This window comes from Hesperophylax consimilis, chromosome 18 (assembly GCF_061612785.1).
Source record: "Hesperophylax consimilis isolate HC1 chromosome 18, BYU_Hcon_1.0, whole genome shotgun sequence".
Taxonomy (NCBI): Eukaryota; Metazoa; Arthropoda; class Insecta; order Trichoptera; family Limnephilidae; genus Hesperophylax; species Hesperophylax consimilis.
Window position 1 is genome coordinate 11,326,321 of NC_142853.1, and position 23,007 is coordinate 11,349,327.

The 23,007-nt window shown below is 35.0% G+C and overlaps 3 protein-coding genes across 5 annotated transcripts in view; 2 read left to right on the top strand and 1 right to left on the bottom strand.

The window, feature by feature from the left end:
- Window positions 1-7: 7 nt before the first annotated feature.
- LOC149415370 (uncharacterized) lies at window positions 8-17,609 on the bottom strand. The gene is made up of 4 exons (XM_089642569.1): window positions 16,077-17,609; window positions 15,936-15,984; window positions 15,572-15,655; window positions 8-5,846 (listed from the first exon to the last, which is right to left on the bottom strand). Exons 1-4 carry the CDS (start codon window positions 17,397-17,399, stop codon window positions 4,699-4,701), a joined length of 2,604 nt encoding a protein of 867 aa, XP_089498695.1. The 5' UTR covers window positions 17,400-17,609; the 3' UTR covers window positions 8-4,698.
- On the top strand, window positions 6,537-11,490 carry LOC149415371 (uncharacterized). Of its 3 annotated transcripts, none has more exons than XM_089642567.1 (3): window positions 6,537-7,331; window positions 7,818-10,219; window positions 10,320-11,490. In XM_089642567.1, exons 2-3 carry the CDS (start codon window positions 7,820-7,822, stop codon window positions 11,145-11,147), a joined length of 3,228 nt encoding a protein of 1,075 aa, XP_089498693.1. In that variant the 5' UTR covers window positions 6,537-7,331; window positions 7,818-7,819; the 3' UTR covers window positions 11,148-11,490. The 3 variants fall into 3 exon arrangements, with proteins under 3 accessions (XP_089498693.1, XP_089498694.1, XP_089498692.1); XM_089642568.1 differs by having other exon boundaries at window positions 6,537-7,120; XM_089642566.1 differs by having other exon boundaries at window positions 6,537-10,219.
- A 2,533-nt stretch (window positions 17,610-20,142) lies between the features above and the next one.
- LOC149415372 (serine/threonine-protein phosphatase PP1-beta catalytic subunit) overlaps window positions 20,143-23,007 on the top strand; it is a 37,525-nt gene continuing 34,660 nt past the window's right edge. Inside the window, exon 1 of the mRNA XM_089642572.1 lies at window positions 20,143-20,262. Within this exon, the coding sequence (XP_089498698.1) occupies window positions 20,214-20,262 (49 nt within the window). The 5' untranslated portion in view covers window positions 20,143-20,213. The remainder of the gene's footprint in view (window positions 20,263-23,007) is intronic.

Consider the following 23,007-nt stretch of genomic DNA (forward strand, 5'->3'; position numbering starts at 1 on the left):
CTTTAGCTACATTTATACTCGCCATATTTTATAAGTAGATACACTTTCGTCTGCCAAATTACCATAACAGACTTGATAATATATGTATGATCGTGTTTATAAGGTTAATTATATCAGATGCCTGTTGGTAGACATCTGATCATATTTAAATGCTTATTTTAATTTAATTGTTCAGTGCAGTTAATTAAATATTCAGGGTCAGTTTGTTGCCCCCTTTATAATTTCGTATGCAATATAATTTTTTTGCTAAGGGTGAAACAAATAAATAAAAAAATATATAATCAAAAAAAGGGTTTATTGTTCTAACATTATTACTTAAAGATACACGTAAGTACCCAAACATTTTGTTGATTTTTTTTCCTGTTGAATGACTTGAATGAAATAATACAAAATATAATACTGTCACCACCGAGAGAAAAACCACTGTGAAATCGGGATCCACAAATATCGTCAATACATTAAAAATTCTCTATTTTTTAGTACCAATAACAATAAATTGGAGTTTCTGATTTCATCACAGTCAACGTCTTGATGGCTGGAGGTATACCTATAAATGTAGAGAAAACTTGCCTACACACCAACATACTTACCTGGACAGGAAGTCGAAGAGAATTAACAACACTATATTTATTGATACATAATATCAATATCAGTGACGCCTCCAACTGCAGAGAAGTATGTAGATCACACTGGTGCAAATTTCCTATGAAACAAAAATCGCCATAATAGTCACAGGGGTAGGCATCTATAGCAGGGTCGTCCAATATGAGATAGCCAAAATGTAATTAAAAAAAAAAACAGGACAATCTGATGGCCGCACCGGTAATAATAACATAATAAAATATAATATACACTAACACAGCAAAAATAAATTAATAAGAGTTTTTTGTAGCAATATTTGCTCCCAGGTCCTGAAAACTTGGTTGTTCAAGGCATCCCAGCTTCCGTTATGCTACGTATAAACGGGACAAAATTTCCACAAGCCTAGCTGCAAATTATTGGAAATTTCCCATTTAATTCGTGGCTCAGCTCACGGAAATTTTGTCCTGTTGATACGCACCCTTAGGTGCTTTAGATTTACAGAAGCATTATTTTTTCACACACAAAAGTCAAAAAGGCCGAGCATACAGGGAGAACATTCAAAACCTTTTAGCCTTGGACTTCGCTGATCCATGTACAAAATTATTATATTAGTTGAATACTGGTAAATTATACAATTGACCTTGAGGGATGTGGATCCTTTCCTCCTTAATTGACCCAAGTTGTGTTGGAAGACGGAGGAAGGCTGCCAAATCATTCCACAGCCGAGATGTTTAACAAAAGAATCGTAGAATGTTGCACGTGAGTTTTGACGTGTTTCCCAGATGTGACGCAAATTCCTAGAGAGGTAGAACATAGACAGCATTGCCACCTGCAATCTGTGCTCCAAAGCACTGCTGGGATAAAATAGCAGTAGTATGTGTCGCATTACCATTATTTGCAACGTTAAAGATATTTGCAAATCCGGGTCGAAATTTTTTTTAGCTGGGTGAACTTAAAACAAATAAAAAATATTAAGGTCAAAGAACCTACCGTTAACTTAGTGCAGCAGTAAGATTATAAATTTTTTAAATTCTATTCATTGGATGATTTAAATGAAAAAAAATTCACGCTTGTGGTCGTATATTCGTATATATACTCTATAAATGTTTTTAATGCAAATGATTATGCTCTTATCGTCCAAGAGAATATATTTCAAAGCGTTACACGCTGTATATTATGAGCATTGTCTGTTTGTGTTGTGATGTTGTTTTTTTTATGTCGGCAACCCACAAGTCTGCCCAGAGCCAGTAGGACTATGGCTTGTGTATGTTGTGAGGGGAGTGGGAGGAGAACGAGATGGGGGAAGAGTAAAGTCGAAAAGTACCTGGTTATACAGATCTGGTCAACAAACACGGCTAATGCAATTTCAGGCAAGGCTTCTATTTATGGTCTTTCACGAGAGCTATGAGAGTATCCACCTTTTGAACATGCCACAAATATACTACATAATTCTTTTGATGAATTATGCGCGAAAATACACACAATTAAAATTTATTTGCACACAATGGGATTTGAATCAACCAACTCTGGATCTTTTGGTCACCGAAGTTGTCAAATGTTTTGCTACGTATAAACAGTACAAAATTTCCGCGAGTTGAGCTGCGAATTGGAAATGAACGAAGCAACCGCAAATGGCGCGAAACGCTGCTAGCGGTAGCTTTGTTCCTTTCCCGTAATTCGTGGCTCGGCTCGTGGAATTTTGTTCTGTTTATACGCACCTTATTTAAATGGGTAAATGATACATAAATATAAAACACATGTAAGAGTAATGTATGAAATAAAATCAATACAATAATTATGAACACATATAGGTAAATATTACATAAATTGTATGTGGCAGGGTGAATAAAAACATCAAATATTTTCAACATTTAATATTAATTCAGAATAAACCCTAAAAGAAATAAGTACCTAAATTTAGCATTTTACACTGTGAAAATGAATGAAATTATGACCATTTTGCAGGAAAAAAATAGGCAAGTACTAATTTTTAACCCCTTCTGGCTTCATCCATTATATCATCGTTAAAAAAAATATAAATGTTTAAAATTCGTATTTCAAAACGAATTCATTTGGATGAAAAGTTTCTCTAATGTACTTTCCTTGTTTCGCGGTATTTCTTGTCTCTTATATTAATTGTCTTTTACATTATGATACATCAAAATTTGCACAGACAAATCTTTCGATGCAGTTAAGGTGCTCTGAAAGTAAAATGAAACTTTGGCTCCAAATAATAATCATGTGTATACTTTGGACTGCGCCGATTAAACATAAAAATCTTTACACCAATTATTCGAGATGTGGCGTGCAAAATGAAGCAAGTATTCCGATCTGAACATGTGAGATGAAAAATCAATAATTGTCAATAACGGTAGTTAGAGTTCACTCTATAGTTATATGTACACATCAAACAAGAGCCAGTGAAGGGTTTAGTAATAAATTAATCACATTGTAAAGGGAAGAACATGCAATGTGTGGTTAAGTATCAGTTAGCAAGAACGTATAGACTTATTTCAAAGATATTTTATTGTTTATTCAAAATGACACACACACATTTTATTCATATAAACTTACCAGTGAAGATTTATGTCCTAGAATAAAGGTAATGAAAAAACAATGTTTATCTAATAATTGCTTTCATATCGCTGGGTTGATGAAAAACCTTCTTTACACACAATTTGGTAAAATCCGATATTATAGGAAAGCAAAATATTGTAAACTATAAAGAAAACAACTCCTAATAATACATAAAAATTATAGTTTTCTATTTAACTCTGTAATATTATTTTAACCAATATATCACATACAAAAAACATTTAGGACGGGTTGTTTCGGAGAATTTGAACAATTCCTCAAATTTTAAAGTTAATTTTCAAGTTCTGTGAAAGGTTTTTTTTCAGTTGTGTCAAGCAACTAGCCTATAATGATATAATAACAGGACTTGAATAGGACTTTCACAGAACCCGAAAACGTTGAAATTTGATGAATTGTCAAAAATTCTCCGAAACAACCCGTACTTAGTGTAGGTATTAAGTTGATTTAAAAGAAAATACAAACCAAACTCTTTATTTATTAAATTACTCCGAAACAAGTAACACAAAGCACCACAAAAAGATAACAATATGTAACTTAATTACTAACACAATTATGATATTATTTTCTGATCCAGAAAATTTTACAAGCGTCTCAATCTGTAATATATAATGCATGGCTTATTATTCAGCCGTAAGTCAGTTTGAAGAAAATTATTTTTCTCACATCTGAAGTCCAGAATCCAAAGCAGGGTTGATCATTTTGTCTGATTTTGCCGTAAGTAGATCACAACATCTTCTTCTTGTGGAATGCTGGTTCTGAAGCATGATGAGGAGTTTATAGTGCCACGCTCAGGTTCTTACAAGGTTTACGAAGAACAAGGATTATTTAGAAAACTCACAGAAATTAAAAAAAAGGATGTTGAGGTATTCACATTAAGGCGCCGTGCTTCTTACAGGATCTTACAGGGTTTCTGAAGAACAAGGTATTGTGTAGAAAATTCACAAAACAAAAGTGTTGGAACACAAGTAACAATTCCCAAACTGTGAAAACTATCCGATGCTTGCTTTTCTTGCAAGTAATTCATGACGTCTTTTATGTGCTGGATACCGTAATTGTAGTGTAGGTTGAGGTGTTCATATTTGAGGCACCAGTGCGAAGGTTCTTACAGGGTTTGTTAAGAACAAGATATTGTGTAGTGAAATCACAGAAAAACAAATGTGTTCAAAATAGTTACCAATTCCCAAACCATGAATTACATTATAAACATTGGTAGTACAACTAAAAAATCACACTTATCATAACATAATACATAAATGTACTTTTCTATTACATTATTATCATAGAATAATATTATATAATTTGCTGTTACATAATTACTTTGACATGCAATAATTATTGTAAGAGCTACACTTTAATACATATTTTCAACTTACTCAAGAGATATAGAATTATTTCAATTAATTCATATAAATGTGCTGGTTTTTGGCGAGTAGACAAAGTTAAGGACATGTGTCTTAATCTTCACCATTTATCCATAAACCAGCACAATTTGATTCAACATCACACTAATAAAGTAAAAATTCAATACGGAGCATTGTTTCTTCTGTTGCCAGAATTTTTTGGCTTTTCACTTTGAATCCTCTGTAAGAATTCATCATATTCTCGAGTGAGTTTTGACTGGCTCTGTTTTCTTCCAGATCCATAGTTGTCATCCTGGTCGTATCCTTGCCCTTGCCCCTGCTGGTGGCCCTGTCCCTGGCCCTGTTGGTAGCCTTGTCCCTGGGCCTGTTGGTAGCCTTGTCCCTGGGCCTGTTGGTAGCCTTGTCCCTGGGCCTGTTGGTAGCCTTGTCCCTGGCCCTGTTGGTAGCCTTGTCCCTGGCCTTGTTGGTAACCCTGCCCCTGGGAGAATCCCTGTCCTGGGGCGCGCCTCTGCCCCTGCACATGTCCGTATCCCTTTCCCTGCATATTCCCCGGCCCCTGATCTTCCTTATACCCCTGCTCCTGGTCTTGATTATTAGAATTTCCCATCTGCGATTGCTTCTGCCCACGTGTATATCCGTAACCGTCCCCTTCATGTTGTTCATCTCTCAACCAGCCGGCTCCCAGTAAGGCGCTGCGAGAAACGCTTTGTCCCATTTGTTCTTTCTTGGCCCTTTGCGCAGCTTCCACAGTAGACCTCTGCAGACTCTTTGCCTTAGCGGTCAATTCGGCCACGAGGATCTGAGCCGGAGTCATGTGCATGAGAGATACGGGCTTTTCTTGCAGCGGTGCTTCAGATTGATTTGGTGTGAAGATTATTTTAGAACAGCGGAGATCCTCATTACTAACTTGGCAATGAACAGAGACAGTAGAGCGATTTGTCATTGTTGATTTATGCCATTTTGGGGTGTCTTTTCGTATACTGCAATAGCTGCAGTGGTAATCATCAGTTTGGCAAAAAGCATCCTTCTTGGTTTGCCCCGTAGGAGTGAAGGTGGGAGGCGGCAGGGCCATAGTAGATAGAATTTCATCCAGACCGATAGTGGATATGATGCTGGGCAGCAAGATGGCACCCGAGTCATTGGGTTTAGTGGTGAAGCTGAAAGTGGGGGGCAGCTGCCGGCGCAGGGGAGAGGCCTTGGCAGACTGGCGGACGTTGAAGATGGCGTGCTCCTCGGGCGGAGAGAATAAACGGTTGGGGAAATGAAGAGAATCCAATTTCAGAACCGCATCCTGGCAACGACTGATGACTGCAATACAATCATGACCCATTTTAAAATAATACAAAAATTTAAATAACAAACAGAGTGACAAGAGTTTAAAATAATTTGCGATAATAATTACATAAGTACATTGTATTTAAATTAATGAACTGAAGCGCAAAAAAAGGCTCAAGAAGAAATACATAGTAGGATAGAGGTTGCTAAAATTATTACATGTGACTTGCAACATAACTAAACATTATTTCTATTCACAACAATTTTGCGAGATTCTAAACATAACTCAGAAATCGGATTTCACAAAGATCAAAGAGGTTGAAAATGTTGCAAAGGAGTAACATTTCGATTTTTCTCCAGTGCAATAACAAATACCAAATACTGTACAAATATTTTGTCTAAATGCACAAACCTAACCGATATCTCAAATAGGCAACAAAAACAACTGTCAAAATTGACAATGACGTTGAAATTGAATTTGGTCAATCAACTATAGTTGCCTAGTGTCTGTGAATAACTTAAACTTAACTTGCACACATTGGCTTAAGTATGTTGACTTGCTAATCAGGCATTTGCTGATACAAAAACTAATAATCTCCACTTAATAAATTATTGCTCTAACAAAAAAAGTAAGAATATGTAAATCCACACCTCAATAGTACATAATTGATAAATGAGTATTTCTCAAAAAAAGTGTACATTTTGGAAAAATAAAGTGTGCCTAGAAACAGTTCAAAAATTACACATGTTTTTAATTAATCATACAAAAAAAATATGCACCATTTTGTAGAATAAATATTACACTTTAACATATCGAAGAATAAACATTACAATCGTATTAATTCGCAAATATTTTAATTTTTTAAAAAATATCGATTTTTACCTTCCATACAAAATAAAATTGCCACCCTACCCACCTCATTTGTTTATACTTCATAAAATGCGATAATAACGTTATAATTTGTGATTTTTTGTAAGTTTTAGGGTCTTAATTAAATGTAGTTTCTGTACAAAGTAATTTTCTATGGGGTTTCATAATAAATTAATAATTTATGCACAAAAAACAAAATGAGACATAGTCATTTACTTTTTAGTAACTACTCTTTAGTTACGTTTTATTAGTACTTCCACCGTAATTTTTGAACCCATTTGTAAAATTTAACATGGGCAACACTAGCCTCTTTCTGATTAGTTGTTGGTCTGACTTCTCCGCCATAACATTAATTGTTAAAATCAGTAACAACGTGTTTCTTTAGTGGGACCACTATTTCGTAACAGGAAATATTATAGCCTTTTTTCACAAAACGGTAAGTCTTTTTCTACTCATCTTTTTGTAATATGTGCGGAACGAACATTGCTAAGCTTACATATTAACACTTTTAAATTTTATCAAACCATTGACTTTTTATAACATAAATTCTTATTACAATTTCGTAACGTTTGTTATGAATTTCGTAACGTAACGAAAAAGTTCAATGTAAAGCTGAGTGTACACAGTTACAACGTGATTAAGAAAACGTAAGTATATTGTTAGTGTGTCTAGCATTTTTATGAAAGTCTTATCTAAGTTTGGTAATAATGTAATATATTATGCACAATGCACAAATATACATATGTATTTAGATATAATAGGAAAAAAATAAAATTTATTATACCATAGAGCAGATCTGTTGATGGCGCTGGAAAGTAGGTAGGTTGTAATACATAGGATGCGCTGGAAATTCCTGATGGTCAATGGCAGAGCAGGTTTCGTCGGACTTGTATGTTTTATCATCGCGATTATATGGCATTATACATAATGACAAGTACTTGAAGATCAAGCTGAGCCGTCCAATACTGGTTTTATTTTAAATAAGCTTTAGGCACTCATACACACTATCCGTTCTACAGGCGCTCTATACAATATTTATAAGTGCCTTAAGTTTTTTATAAAAGCTTATTTAAATATAAATTTATTTTTATTTACTCTGATAAAACCATAACTACAGCATAACTTTTTTTTAGGAATGCCCCCAAAAACGAATGCCGAAAGGCAAAAAGCTTACAGAGAAAGACTGAAAAAGGAAAAGCCAAATAAATATGAGGAAATCCGAATTAAGCATTTAACAAAAGTTAAAGAAAATATCAAAAAGAAAAAAGAAATTCTTACAGAAGAAGAAAAAGAAGAGCTACGAGCAAAGTGGAGACAAGCCAATGATAAAAGAGCTGAAAGAAAGAAAATGGCTAATCCTATGACACAAGACAATAATACATTTGAAGATAGAAAAAATGATAAAAAAATCCTAAAGGAAAGACTACAAAAGCTGACTGAAGAAAATACTCGATTAAAAAGTCGAAATAAGAATTTAAGACAGTGCTGTAATCGGATGAAAAGGCAAGTGAACATTCTGAAAATATTATTGCATAAACAAACTAAAACTAATAATGATGCTATTTCCATTGAAACTACTGAAACTCCACGGTGTGACGATACACCATTAACGAAATCAAATAGTTTTTTAGAAGAAACTTTACCAAATGTGTCCACGCCAGAAAAAGATAAGGTGAAAAGAAAGCTAATTTTGCTAAATACAATTACAGATTCTTTAAAGACAGAGTTCAATAAAGCAGATCCCAGAGAAAAGAAAGTACTAAAAAAAGTAGCTACAAACCAAATAGTAAATAAACACAAATTAAAAACAGCTATTTCTAATGTTCTTGGGCTGAAAGGAAGAATTAGAATGACGAAATCAAGTAACCAAATTAAAAAGAAATACCAGAAAGAAATCAAAGATTTCTTTGAAAGAGAAGATGTAAGTAGATCTAGCGCGGGAAAAAACGAGTGCATAACGAGAAACAAAGAAAAAGTACAAAAGCGATATTTAATTGAACCAATATACAAGCTCTACAGAAAATACAGGACAGAAGGTGGTAAAGCATCTATACAAACTTTTTATCGGTTCCGACCGTTCTCCGTTGTGAAACCAAGACTTCAAGATAGGAATACTTGTGCTTGCATAAAGCATTGCAATTTATCTTTCAAAGCAAAATCGTTGAAGAAGCTAGGTTTGCTTCAAACATCTGACATTGATGAACTTATGAAAAATGTCACTTGCAGCAAATGTTTCAAATGCATGTACTCCGAGTGTTCTGAATGCAAAGATAAGAAACCAGATATTGATTTGACCATAAATGAAGATAGTCCCGTGCAGTGGCTTCAATGGAAAATGGGAATACATATCTATACTAAAATTGGAATAAAGAAATCTGAAGAAAAGCAGACAAAGAAGTATTCAAAACAAGTAGTGAAAGGAACTGTGATTACATTAGTTAAAGAATTTCAAGATGATGTACAAAAATTTAAAACTCATTACTTCAATGTTTTGCATCAGTACCTAGCATGGAAAAAGTGTATTGAAAACCTTGATGAAGACGAAGCTGCATTGATTTGTGATTTTTCAGAAAACTTTTCATGCAAGCAGTCGGAAGAAATTCAGGCTGTACACTTCGGAGGATCCAGGAATCAGGTCACATTGCACACTTGCGTACTTTACAGAAAAAATGTGAATCCCAAATCCATATGCTCCATATCCCCAAATAATGAACATGGTCCTGGAGCAATCTGGGCTCATTTGGATCCAATAATGAAACTATGCAAATACTTTAACATTAAAAAGATTCATATCTTTTCTGATAGTCCTGCAACTCAGTACCGCCAAAAACATAATTTCTTTTTGTTCCAAAAAAATATAAAAGATTACGGATTTAAATATGCAACTTGGAATTTCTTTGAAGCCTCTCATGGAAAAGGCCCAGCTGATGGGGTTGGTGGAGCATTGAAACGACAACTTGACAATCATATTTCACACGGCAATGATATAACCAACGCAAAAGAAGCATATGACTATTTAATGGTTAATAGCAAAGTAAAAATGTTTTATATAAATGAAAACGACATTCAAAAGATGACCAAAATGATACCTGAAAACATTGTTCCTATAAAAGGTACAATGAAGCTGCATCAAATTTCAACGGATGGCAACACGTCAATTAAATATAAATTGCTGAGCTGCTTTGATTGCAATAAAAATATCTGTTGCAATTGTTACTACACAAAAGAACACGAACTTCTATCCAACACCCTATCAGAACCAAAAGCACAATGTAGTTACATACGTCAAGCCTTGAAAAAACAATACCCACCAGCTAAAAGATTCAAAAGAACAAATAGTTCTACTACGACCGAAAGTGATATCAGTTTAATTTTACGTAGTGATTCAAATCTAATAGATATGGAATTTGAGAATGAAGGTCATTTAAAGATAACAGATGACGGAGAGAGTTTTAAAAACATAGGAGTGAAAGTTGATTTGAGATTAGATATTAAAGAGAAAACGCATTTTAGGATCAAAGACAAGGAAACGCAGGTAAAAATCTAATAATACCCCTTAGAATTCTGAAATTTCGAATAGTATCAATGGGATTATTAATAAAATACACTTCAATGATTATTTTTTTAATTTTTAGGACTCATCAAATAAGGAAAAAGGCAAGAAACGAAAACCCACAGAAAAAGAAAAAGCAACAATGTCATCTTCATCAAAACTTATATCTGCAAACCGTACTTTCTATGATACTGAAATAAAATGCCTCAAAGAAGAAGGATTAATAACTGAAGACGAAACATATTCTACACAACACGATGAAGAAAAAATAAAAAATAAAGGAAAAGGAAAAGGAAAAACAACAGTAAAACACCAACAAGTTATAGAAGAACAAAAATATCCCATTGATATAATACAAACAGATGACACAGAAAAACAAAGTAAAGAAATAAAAAGTCATATGATAGAAGGGTTAACCACTGATTTAAATTCAATGCCAATAATTTTTTTCGACGATTTAGTAACTGACGAAGTTATAATTACAGTTGATAAATATTTGTCGGATGCAATAACATTTAATGAAGCAGAATTTAATTTCAATAATTTTGATGACAACATCGGAGATGTTATAATAGGAAATAATAATGCCATAGAAAATAACACTGATATTGAAAATATGAATAATGAAAATGAAATTGAAGATTCTCACAAAATCAAAGATAAACCATGTGGAGTGACTATTCTTAAAAACGAAAAACTGGAAAATATCCATACAAAAAAGAAAGTGGTTCGTAAGGGCCTTATCTCTAAATCTCTATCACTAAATGACTATATTCATGCGCCAAAGCGGAGTGATAAACCAAAGACTGAAAAACTGACTGTGAAACCAAATGTGTCTTGGAAAGATTTCAATTATTATAAAGATGAGGAAGAAATTTATAAAACGCTAATGGATAGTGATTCAAACTAAATAATTGTATGTTATTAAATTTTTAATAGTTTAAACAGTGCCTGTTCTTTAACTTCTTAAGATTTGTTGAATATCGTGTTAGGTACTTAAATTTGGGAGCTGATAATTTGATTAAAAAAAAAATATTTGTACTCCCTTGTTTTTTTTAAGCCCCTTACAACGGGTATAACAAAATACAAGTATTTGGGTCGTGAGTTTATGTATGTTTGTAGTATGTACAATAAATAAAAAAGTAAAGGATAATTACTTACATTTAAAAAAGACGACAACAAATTAAATTTAATAAATAATAAAAAAAGTAAAATAAAATTTGCCATTGTGTAAACAAGCCTTATGTTTACTATTTAGTTACGTCTTATGACTATTTCGTAACACTATTTCGTAACTACATTTTCGTTACGTACATTTATTTTGAGAAATACTCAAATACAATTACAATATTATGTACTTCCCTTCTCGTCATCTAAAAAAAAAACATTTTTTACACACTTTGGTTAAAAGACACGGATGTACAATATTATCAGGTAAAAATCGATACTACGTAGATGACTTGAAGGCCGTTGGGAAGTCTTCTTTTCCTGGCAGGAATGGGCAGCTATGTTCTCTCGTGTCGTGTAGCAGAAATCTGCTTCAAATATATATAAGTTGTCTGTCCCCTCCATTATTTTCGCACCTGTGGGTTGACTCTGTTGCAATTAGAATTTTGCATGTTTTGGTTGAGCCGTCTATCATTATGTGGGTGTTAGGCAATCAGTAGCTGGCTGCACGGCAGTGATGAAAGCACTTCGCTCAGTTTTGTTCAACTGATGAAGACATCTCTTCTTCTCCTCATTTTGTTTCTTCGGTTCTTCTCTCTGTTGCGTTTCTTCTTCACTTGGTTCAGGCTTCTCTAGGAGTGGCTGTTGTGGGTTGCCTTTGAAATCACAATCTGCAAAACTCTTTGAAGATGTTTGGTCTACACAATATTTCTATCTGCTCCTTCCATATTTGTGTCCACATCTTAAAACTCAATTTCCTAACAGTGGATAAATTAAAATATGTATGTAGCAACATATTTTAAAATGATACATTAAATATTTTTGATCAATATTGCATAAAATAACAAATATATTACGGTTATTCAGTGAAAACATGGATACAGGCTTATATTATCATTCTAGAGGGCAGCTGAAACACGTTCAACCCAAAAACTCAGATGAAAGAACACTATTTCGAGCAACGAGGTATTTCACAAATCACAATCAAACACTTTCTACTGCACTTTTAAACTTTGAAAACAACAAAAATACAGCATTGAATAAACGAGTTTGTGTTTCTAATATTTCTGTCTGCTGCAAGTGGTTGTCATGAAGTGTTGGCATGGCACCCTTGTTAAAAGGTAAATGTTAATGTTGAATAAATTAAAGTAAACGAAACGTGTGGAGTGAACAAACTCACTACTGTGATGTTTATATCACCACTTGATATTGAACGAAACATTCTGGTTTTATACACAAGGCTGAGACAGCCTTTTCACCACGTTACAGATGTTCATAAAATCAGGGGCGTACGCGGCATCTAGACATATATTTTCTTTTTAGATAAAAATACGTGGTTATCGCTGGAGGCACAGATAATTCGCGAGTAATGTGATGCAGTTATCGCCAAATAGGTTAAATACTATTTTGTACAATGTACTCAAAACATATTTCTTCACATTCGCTGCCAGGAGCTTTTGTTACCATTAAAATTACGGTGACCTGGTATGCCATCAAAATGACAATTCAACACACACTTTCAAAAAGTGATATAAACTCAGGAAAAGTGATGAAACAAAAACTAGGATCATCACTTTTAATGACTCTATATCACTTTTTAATGGTGTGTTGAATTTTCATTTTGATGAAATATCATGGAACCTAAAATTACATATGATTGGTGCGACCTGGAGCCGTTATATAACATATTAAAAGTGATTTCCATTAGAGGTAGGAGCTACGTAATGTTATGCATGTCTTAAAATAAATTCGGACAAGTGTATGAGAAGAAGTAATAATATTACATAAATTAACAATTACATGGCAAATTGAGGACAATAATCTTCATTGCGACCTGATGTTGCAGCATAATATTCTTTATTGTGACTTGATGTTGTAGTCTAACGATCTTTGTTGTGACTTGATGTTGTAGTCTAACGATCTTTGTTGTGACTTGATGTTGTAGTCTAACGATCTTTATTGTGACTTGACGTTGTAGTCTAACAATCTTCGTTGTGACTTGACGTTGTAATCTAACAATCTTCGTTGTGACTTGATGTTGTAGTCTAACGATCTTTGTTGTGACTTGATGTTGTAGTCTAACGATCTTTGTTGTGACTTAATGTTGTAGTCTAACGATCTTTGTTGTGACTTAATGTTGTAGTCTAACGATCTTTGTTGTGACTTGATGTTGTAGTCTAACAATCTTCATTGTGACTTGATGTTGTAGTCTAACAATCTTTGTTGTGACTTGATGTTGTAGTCTAACGATCTTTGTTGTGACTTGATGTTGTAGTCTAACGATCTTTGTTGTGACTTGATGTTGTAGTCTAATGATCTTTATTGTGACTTGACGTTGTAGTCTAACAATCTTCGTTGTGACTTTGACTTTGTCCGGGGGTAATGTGCACAAACTTCGAAAGACGATTCTGAATGATGTGTGGACCTTTTTCGAAATCCCAACTTTTTAAGCTACTTCCCAGGTTAAAACTTTGAATTGTTTGTATGGAAAAAAAACAATGAAATACGAAAAAGCTATGTATCTTTTTTACTTCTACCATCATGTAAAATGACCTCCCGAAGTTTGTGCACTTTATCTCCGGAAATCCTGTATAGCAATCTTTGTTGTGATTTGATTCTGTAGTATGTTGTATATATGTAACAATCTTTGCTGTTACTTGATGTTGTTGTGTATAACAATCTTCACTGCGACTTGATAGATTGATAGTCTAATAATCTTCATTGCCACTTCAAGTTAATGTCAAGGACGGGTTGTTTCGGAGAATTTGAACAATTCATCAAATTTCAGCGTTGATTTCCGGGTTCTGTGAAAGTCCTATTCAAGTTCTGTTATTATTTCAGCATAGGGTAGTTGCTTGACAGAACTGAAATAAAAACAGAACTTGAAAAAATCTTTCACAGAACCTGAGAATTAACTTTGAAATTTGAAGAATTGTTCAAATTCTCCGAAACAACCCGTCCTAAAACACAGCATAATACATAATCTTCACTGTGGTTGGAGCTGTACAATCTCATACAAACATAATGTTAATATTTTACAAAATAAAAGATGTTCATATTTCATTGTGTGATGTAGCGTATCAATTGATAATTCTTCACATAATTATTATTATTTACAAACAAATAAAACATCAACTTATCATAGTTTGTATAAAAATAATTGAAAGTAATATACAATACTTTTTTAAACATTAACCCCACACAGGAGGAACTGGCACATTTTTAAGGAAAGGAAGTTCTGGGAAGGAAAACGTGTTAGGGGTGTGTAGGAATCTAGGGATCAGTGTGTCCAGGAATGACGGACTAATGATCTATCCCTCTATCTATCTTGCGGCGCAAGGCGATGGGTCAGGAGAGACCAGTTGGAGAGGTCAAAGGGTCTCTCCAAACCAAACCTCTCCCGATCGGGCACGCCACACAACAGGTGGGTAGGTGCATCCTGAACACACCTTACCCAATGAACCCAGGCACCGCTGCTAAGTCACCAAACGTAGCTAACCACTTAGGGTGACCTATAGCAGAGGTATTGGTTATCCAATAAATGGTACCCACACCCACATAGAATTAAATTACATATTAAATATTTTTCTCGATTCTGAACATTCATAAAGATAAAACTTAAGGCGATGCACTACGTCGTGTAATATTTTAAATTGAGCCGCTTTCAATAACAACCCTTACGTAGATGGCGATAAGGTTTAAATTCCCGCCTAACACCATCCGCCTGTTTTGATTTAAGCAAGAAAAAAACATGGCCAAAAAGTGCCTTTTATTTTATTTTGTGGATGTTCAGGCATAAATATTTAATTTTTTTCCGATCATTTTATAAATAACTTAATTTGCCACATTATACAATAAAATCATAACCGAAAATGGGTTCGTAAGTAGGAGATTTTGAAATTTAAAGCAGTTTTCATAGGCCTATACATTATTTTTTTCTGGGCTTATAAAAAGACTTATCTAAAAAATACTCGATTATTTCAAAGGCCAAGATGTATTCTACTCGCAGTATTTAATTAAAGCATCTGAAACATTTCTAGGCGACCAAATTTTCAAACCAAAAACACATGATTTTGCATTAATATGTATATGGCATCGCCTTAATGAAATAATAAAAAAATATGAGTTTTGGCTAGAATTTTCATAAAATAATGATTTTTTACTTACTCTCTGCTTTCATTTTGCTGTTAATTGAGAAAATGTTGCCCTTCGATTCGGGGATCAGACTAAGGGAAATTTTTTGCAATTTAACTGAAAAAAGGAGAATTGTGTATACATTAATAAAGGGACATAGATATTGTGTCATAAAATTGTTTTACTGATGATCTCGGAGGTAAAATAGTTAAAAAATAATAATTAGATTAATTGCATAAGGAAAACAAATGTCTTCAAAATTAAATAATTTTATAAAGTTGTGCTAGTACCTTTTTTTCAAACACCTCCGTAAATGTATTTTTTTGGAGGAGGCCAAATTTGATCATAATCGCCTCAGATGGCAAATAAATATAAATGTCAAAACAATAATATATACCTTCTTTCAATGGCCTTTGTGCCGCATTAGTCTTTGTGCTAGCAGGATTCTGGAAGAGAAAAATTCCTTTAAACATGGTGGAAATGGATATGTGATGTGAATAAAGTGTAACATAGTTAGCGCTTAGCAATATGAACTTACAGATCCAACGGGCTCCTGGGGCTCTACGGGGGGCGGGAAATACATGGGGGCCTCGGGGGGAGTATTGGGCGGGAAGGCGTTGGCAGGGTATGGGACGGGAGGGAAGGTCGGAGGGGGGTAATTAAAGTTATTCAAGTCTGCAGCATTAGGATAGTAAATACCCTCGTCGGGGGGCATCATGTTGAGGTTCACTTCCCCAGGGTGGGTGTAGGGAGGGAAGGCCATGGGGGGAGGACCACAATCAAACGTGGGAGTAGGGAACTCCATAAACATCATGGGGGCTTCGGGATTAGAAAAATCCTGCGAGACACTGGCTGTGCCCTCTTCTATTCCCGATGTTTTTATCAATTCTTTTAGGAATCTCTCGGTGGAACGTCTACGAGACAAATTTTTTAAACCGGGCTCCCTGCAATTGATTAATGCTCTTTCTCTGGAACGGGAGCGCCTAATCTCCCCATGCCTCTGGAACCTGTTGGGGGATCTTAACCTCGGGAACCGGTTGGGGGATCTCGATCTCGGTAACCTGTTGGGGGACCTCGACTTCCGGAACCTGATGGGTGTTCTTGATCTCGGCCTTTCATCGGGGGATCTTGATCTCGGAAATCTTTTAGGGGATCTTACCCTTGCAAATCTTTCGGGGAATCTTGGAAATCTAATTGGGGATTTGGACATATGTTTGAAGGAAAAAGCCCCATTAAGCGGAGGGGTTCCCGACGTTCTGAAGGACGGTCGGTTCCATACTGCAGATTTATACCTCATCTTAGGGGATTCCCGTCCGTGTGAATTGTTTACCATATTCTTTCTTTCTTTCTTTACCGGCAAATTTAAATCAACTTTATTTGCTTTCTGATTGTCACCTGAAATGGTATTCGTAGGAGAAATGGACTCAGTGGCAGAAAGCGACTCTAAACTTTTAGGCGAATCTGGTTTAACTAAAACTTCCTCCATCTCCATTCCCGGGGGCACTAAACCAGATTCTAATTTTTTCACAATATCTTCTGCTTTTTTATTAAATTTATCTTTTTCAATGTCACGCTTAGTTTTCTCAGGATCTCTTCTTTCACCAATGTTAACTTTTTCGTTGGCTATTCCATGATCTTTTTTTCCTCTAGTAGTTTCATTTTTTTTATAATTTTTTTGATCGCGATGTTTAACCCCTTCGTTCCCTTTACCAAGGCGAGGAATTGGTGAAGATCCTGCGTATTTATCGTCTTCGTAGGTATCAACGACCAAAAAATCTTTGAAAATATGTAACGCGCTTTCGTTTTCATTATCCTTGCCCCTAGGGGGGTTTTCGCGGTCATCCTCCTTAATATTTGACATAGCTGTCAACTGGTTTCAACAAATGATTTTGCAATAAAGAAACTGAAATAACACAGGTTAGAACGGTTAGAACACTGACGTTTAACACAAAATTGAAAATATATCAATCACAACTCTCATTGAAAAGACGTCAAATCTCTATTCAATCAAAAAATGTTAAATACTCGTGTGAATTCCATAGAAAGACCGGTTGGCGCGGTTGGCGTATTGGCGTATACATAAATCGGGCGTATATGCGCACAAATAAACCACCATAAATAAATCACTCATGGCTGGCGTAGATCCAGTGATGCCATACCGCGAAAATGAAAATCGGTGGATTTGAGTGAAAAAAATCGTCAGGTAAAACACAAAAATCGGTAGGTCGTCAACTAGATGTGGGTCCTATGAGTACTTTTCGTTACTGGGTACAATGAGTACAGGTATAAAGAAATACCTGGTAAAAATACCGGTGACAAAATACTCAAAAGTATTTAATACCGACCTGAGGATTGATTCAGAATAAGTAATTTCTAAACTGCACTCACATAAATTCTACCCACATATTCCCCACAAATTTTCTACGTAAACTTGATTCCCCAATTAATTATTCGAAATCCATAGGGGGGGAGGTTGTTAAAGAGAACTTCTGTGATACATTTGTCTACTTGGCTACTAGCCGGTTAAGCTGATATATTTTAAAGGTTTCCGTTATAATATTTCTATTTATTAATAAAATATTTCCGTTTTAGAAAATACTAAAGAATTTTCGTCTAAATATTGTTGTGATACTGAGTCTCCGAAAAATAAAAATCGAAAGCATTTATCTGTCTGCGCTTCGACCAACAAAAATTTTCGCGCTTTTTCCGTGTCTTTGTGAATGTTAACATTCATATTATACTCCCTTCACCTGCCTTCCTTCCTTCCCTTCTGCCCCTATTGGGAATACCATAGAAAAAATTCCGCCTGTGGCGCTTTTTCCTTGTGTGTTCAATATATTCTTCTCAATATTTAAAAAAAATTCAGCCTGCGTATGTTTGAGCTCGCAAAACTCGAAAACGCTGAAAATTCAAAGTTTGTTCTTATTAGTGGCAGAAGTGTTTAGAGAGTGGTTTGAAGGGTAAAAGAAGTCGGGAACGCCCGAAGAATACTTAACGCAATATCTCTGCACCGGAGTGAGATACGGAGTCGAATTAAATTCTATGAAATGTAGTTTTTAATATGAACATTGTGATATACAGTATTAAATAGTGGAATAAGTCGGAGATGCCCGAGAGAAAGCATTATCAAATGCGAAGCATTGCGGGGTCCACTAGTAATACGTGTTCCACTAACTTCCCCCACATCACATGTACTTAAATAAAAATAAATCACATACCTACACCGAGGCAATACTATGGAAAAAATGTCATCTGCGGCGCTTTCTTTGTGAGATTCACAAGTAATTTTCCACTCCCTTCGCTCTCGTCACATACTCCAGTTAGGGATGTCATAGTTTCACAGGGCTCCGAGATCCCTAAAGAGGCCCTAAAGATAGCCTCCACAAGCAGTTGGTCAGAGAGACTTCCACTGATTCTCTTGGGTCTCAGATCTTGCGTCCAGCAGGGTGCGAAAACATCACCTGCGGAAATGAAGTATAGAATTCCACTTTAGCTCCCGGAAGATTTTTTACGGAGACCAGATCAACAGATCCAGAGACCTTCGATAAAAAGGTCACCGATATGTTGAAAGGTTAAAAACTCATACCATCTACGAACCATAACCACGACAAACCTTGTGTACACAAGTTGTTAGAAACATGCACTCATGTTTTCGTTTGAACGGACCCGGTAAAAGCTCCCTTGCAGACGCATATGAAGGACCCTTCAAGGTTGACGCGGGACTAAAAAAAAATGCTAGTGGAAACACGCGCCCATCAAAAGTAGCTAAGCATTGATAGGCTAAAACCTGCTTTCGTTCCAATTGATTGAGAGGTTAAAGAAATCCCCACTATCCAATCAACGCCACAAATAAAGTCACTGAGAAAGCTCCAGACAGAACAACTCGATCGGTGAGACGAGTTAGATTCCCTGAAAGATGGGCATACTAAACATGAAATATCCTCTAACTGTTATGCCCTTCGGCCCATACCAAAATCTGTTTGTCCTTCATGTATACCTCTTCAGTCTTATATTTTATCCACTTGCTAAAGCATTCATCGTGAGCAACCGAGGAAGAATTTTCATCATTCTAGGAGGGGGGGCACGTGGAGTGTTGATGCTTCCACCATCCAGGAGACCAGAGGTGAGGAGAGACGCAGCACTGAATGACACTCCAGGACAGGTTAATTGCTTTGTGTTTATTAAACACAAGTGAGTACAAAACATATTTTATTATAATAGAACCCTACCCAGGCGTTGAAAAATTTTAGACTATGAGACTTAGAAATACCTACCATAATCTAAAATTAAGTCAATTATAACAAAAGCAAGTAGGCCGTCCTCTTTTCACCTAAGCATGGTTCGGAAATGAATCACACAGTTTAATATGACAATATTTTGTGTACGATTTTTTTTTTGCACGAGGTTAAAAACAGATCCTTTTGGTGCAAAGTAAACCCACCTTACGGTATCGAAACTATTTTAATAAAATCAGAAATAATACGACAATATTTACAGTATAAACATTAGCGTTTTTCGTCGTGATTAATTCGAAACATATTTCTATTGTGCCATCACTAGTCTGGTGTCTGGTGTCTATGGTATAAGTCATAGAGTTTTGACGGCTGGGCTAAATATATCTAGATTTTTTATAGAATAGCGAACCGTTTTGACGTAAATTATTCGTGAGATAAATATGGCTGACGAACTAAATGTTGACAGTCTCATAAGAAGACTTTTAGAAGGTAAGTTGAGTGTTTTTAATATTCCTATTTCTGGTACACGAATTCTGGAATGTTTTAGATTTATCTTTACTAATAAACGCCGCATGGGCTGTTGCATAATTGGAACAGACACTTTGACATACGATCCTATAAACGCTAGGCTTCATAAGACCAATACTAATTAAAGGCACAATCTGTAGAAACTATATTTCACGTCAATTTCTATACTTGTAACTCATTTTCGGCTTCTAGATGTATTATTTTTATACTTTATGTGGAAATCGCACTAGTCAAGTGACAGGCAATGTGCTTTCTTCATGAATGATGCCTTAATTGCATTCTGCATTGAAGTATGTATCCTAACTCAGTGCATTTTTTTTATGTTTGAGGATCTAGAAAAACATTTCAATAGTTTCTAACGCCAAGCTTTTTATTTCTTATTAATACAAAGGAATTAACTTATGTATATTATTTTTTTCTTGCTGCTTTTGGTCTGGTTGGTAAAGTGTTCAGACTTCAAAAGGAACAAGCAAAGAAAAAAACAAAATTCAAAGATATCTTTTCTTCGGAGTTTATGGGTATTTATCTTAGTAGTTTAAAGAGTTGACGTAGAGTTGTTTAGCCATTGTATTGTTGACCTATTACATCCAGAGCTGCACTGTGGACTGTATTCTGTGGACTGTTGGCAAACCATGGTCCAACCAAGTCCCTTCTGGCTTTAGAGGTGTAGCTGCAGTAGACATTGATACCTTGTTATAGTGCGTGCATACTTGACTGCTCTTTCTCTCTCTAATTTCTGTAAGACCTCTGTACATTACAGAGGTCGTCAACAGACAGCTTAAGGTATATAAACCATAACATTTTATTATCTTAATATGTATTTATATAAACAAACTTCAATAAGTAATTATCGTGATTTATTTTTGGGTAATATGCTGTGCTGGGCTTCCTCCTAACACTATAATGTACATCATCAGAAGTCCTTGGAAAACCCAAAATGCATTGCGCACACCTAATTACGGAAGCAATTGAAATCCCTAAAACTCCAATAATTTAAATAGATCCTGTACTTGATGGCCACACAAAACTAAATGCTGAAAACCATATTAATTTAACTAATAATTATACTAAAATACCAGCCCTAAGATTGGAATGCGCAACACAGTATCGCTTCTACATATATAAACACACATTTCACCACAACCGACACATCTGCCCTGACGTCAACGCTGTCCGATACGTTGACTAAAGAAGGAGGAAGCGCAACACGGTATCGCTTCTACATATATAAACACACATTTCACAACAACCGACACATCTGCCCTGACGTCAACGCTGTCCGAAACGTTGACTAAAGAAGGAGGAAGCGCAACACGGCATAATATTGCAAAAATCAATCATGACAATGCTTTTAGCTGTGAAAATCTGAAATCATATCTTCAATACGTAAGTATTCATTTCATATAACGCTATTCATGATATCCAAATGATAATTGCTAAACCCTTCCTTTGCGGTGCTAAAAATGCCAAAAGGTAAGATTTGTCACCCCAAATTGCTTGCAATTAGTTCATTACACATTATCTGATCTGATGATAGTATTATTATCTTAAGTGCAACGGTTGCGTGACCTTTTTCATGCAAAACTTAAATTTGGATTTGAGGCCAAAATACCCAACCAAACTGAAAATTTATTTTTTTATTGGAAAGGTGTAAAGATTTAGTACAGTTATGTGATACTTTATTAATTTGCGTTTTAAATTATAGGATATAGGATATTAAAGAATTCGATTCGATAAGAAGTCTTGTAAATTCTTTGTGACTAAATGGTAAATACCACAGACATAGGAATTAATAGACGAGAAGATAATGGCGAGGGGTAAAATCAACTGTTGAAGAACGAAGGGAGTGAAGCTGACTGTGATTCGTCAATAAATCAATCTGACAGTAAATAGCATCTCGCATTATAATATCACCATTTACTTCTTAAAAGTAAAATCTGCTTTTGAATGAATAGACATTTTTACATGGGAGCGCAAATTACTCGCCACGTTATGAACAAATTTGCGAAGTCCAAATTCGGCAAAAAAATTCGGTTCTATTTTCAGAGTCGAATATTTCGTTTAAGTATTTAGTTAAGACACTTTTATAAATGTTCATAATTTACTTCCCAGCAACCAACCAGCTTTGTGTTTCGCGTCCAGACGTTTCTCGATGTGATAGTAACAACTGATTCATATTATACGATGTGAATATGCTTAAAATAAAGTAAAATAATGCTTATATATGGAATGTAATACGACAATTGGGTTTATTCTCTTTTTCACATCTATTTTTACAAGTTTTCATAGTACAAGTCAACATTTTGCCGTGTTATTTCGTAAAATGAACCGATGATGCCTCGACCATAGTTCGCACAAGAATGATGACGTCACGTTTTAAAATTTCACTTGAGGCCATACGCGAGCACAGCCGGCTCCAATGGAACCGGTATGGGGAGTGGGGATAATACGCTTTTAATCACTTAGGGCAGGTCTACTAATATTAATATGTCTATGGTAAATACTAAAAAAATAATCTTGCCTTTCCAACCATGCAAACATAATGAGATATAAATTGTTAAAAAAATAATTTTTTATGGGCTTAAATTTAATTTACAAGTGACCGACTTACATTGGAACACAAATTTGTTGTTTTAATATTTTAAATTCAGACACAAAAAACGTCTTTTCTTACAATGTTTTATTTTTTAAATTATATTGCATCGT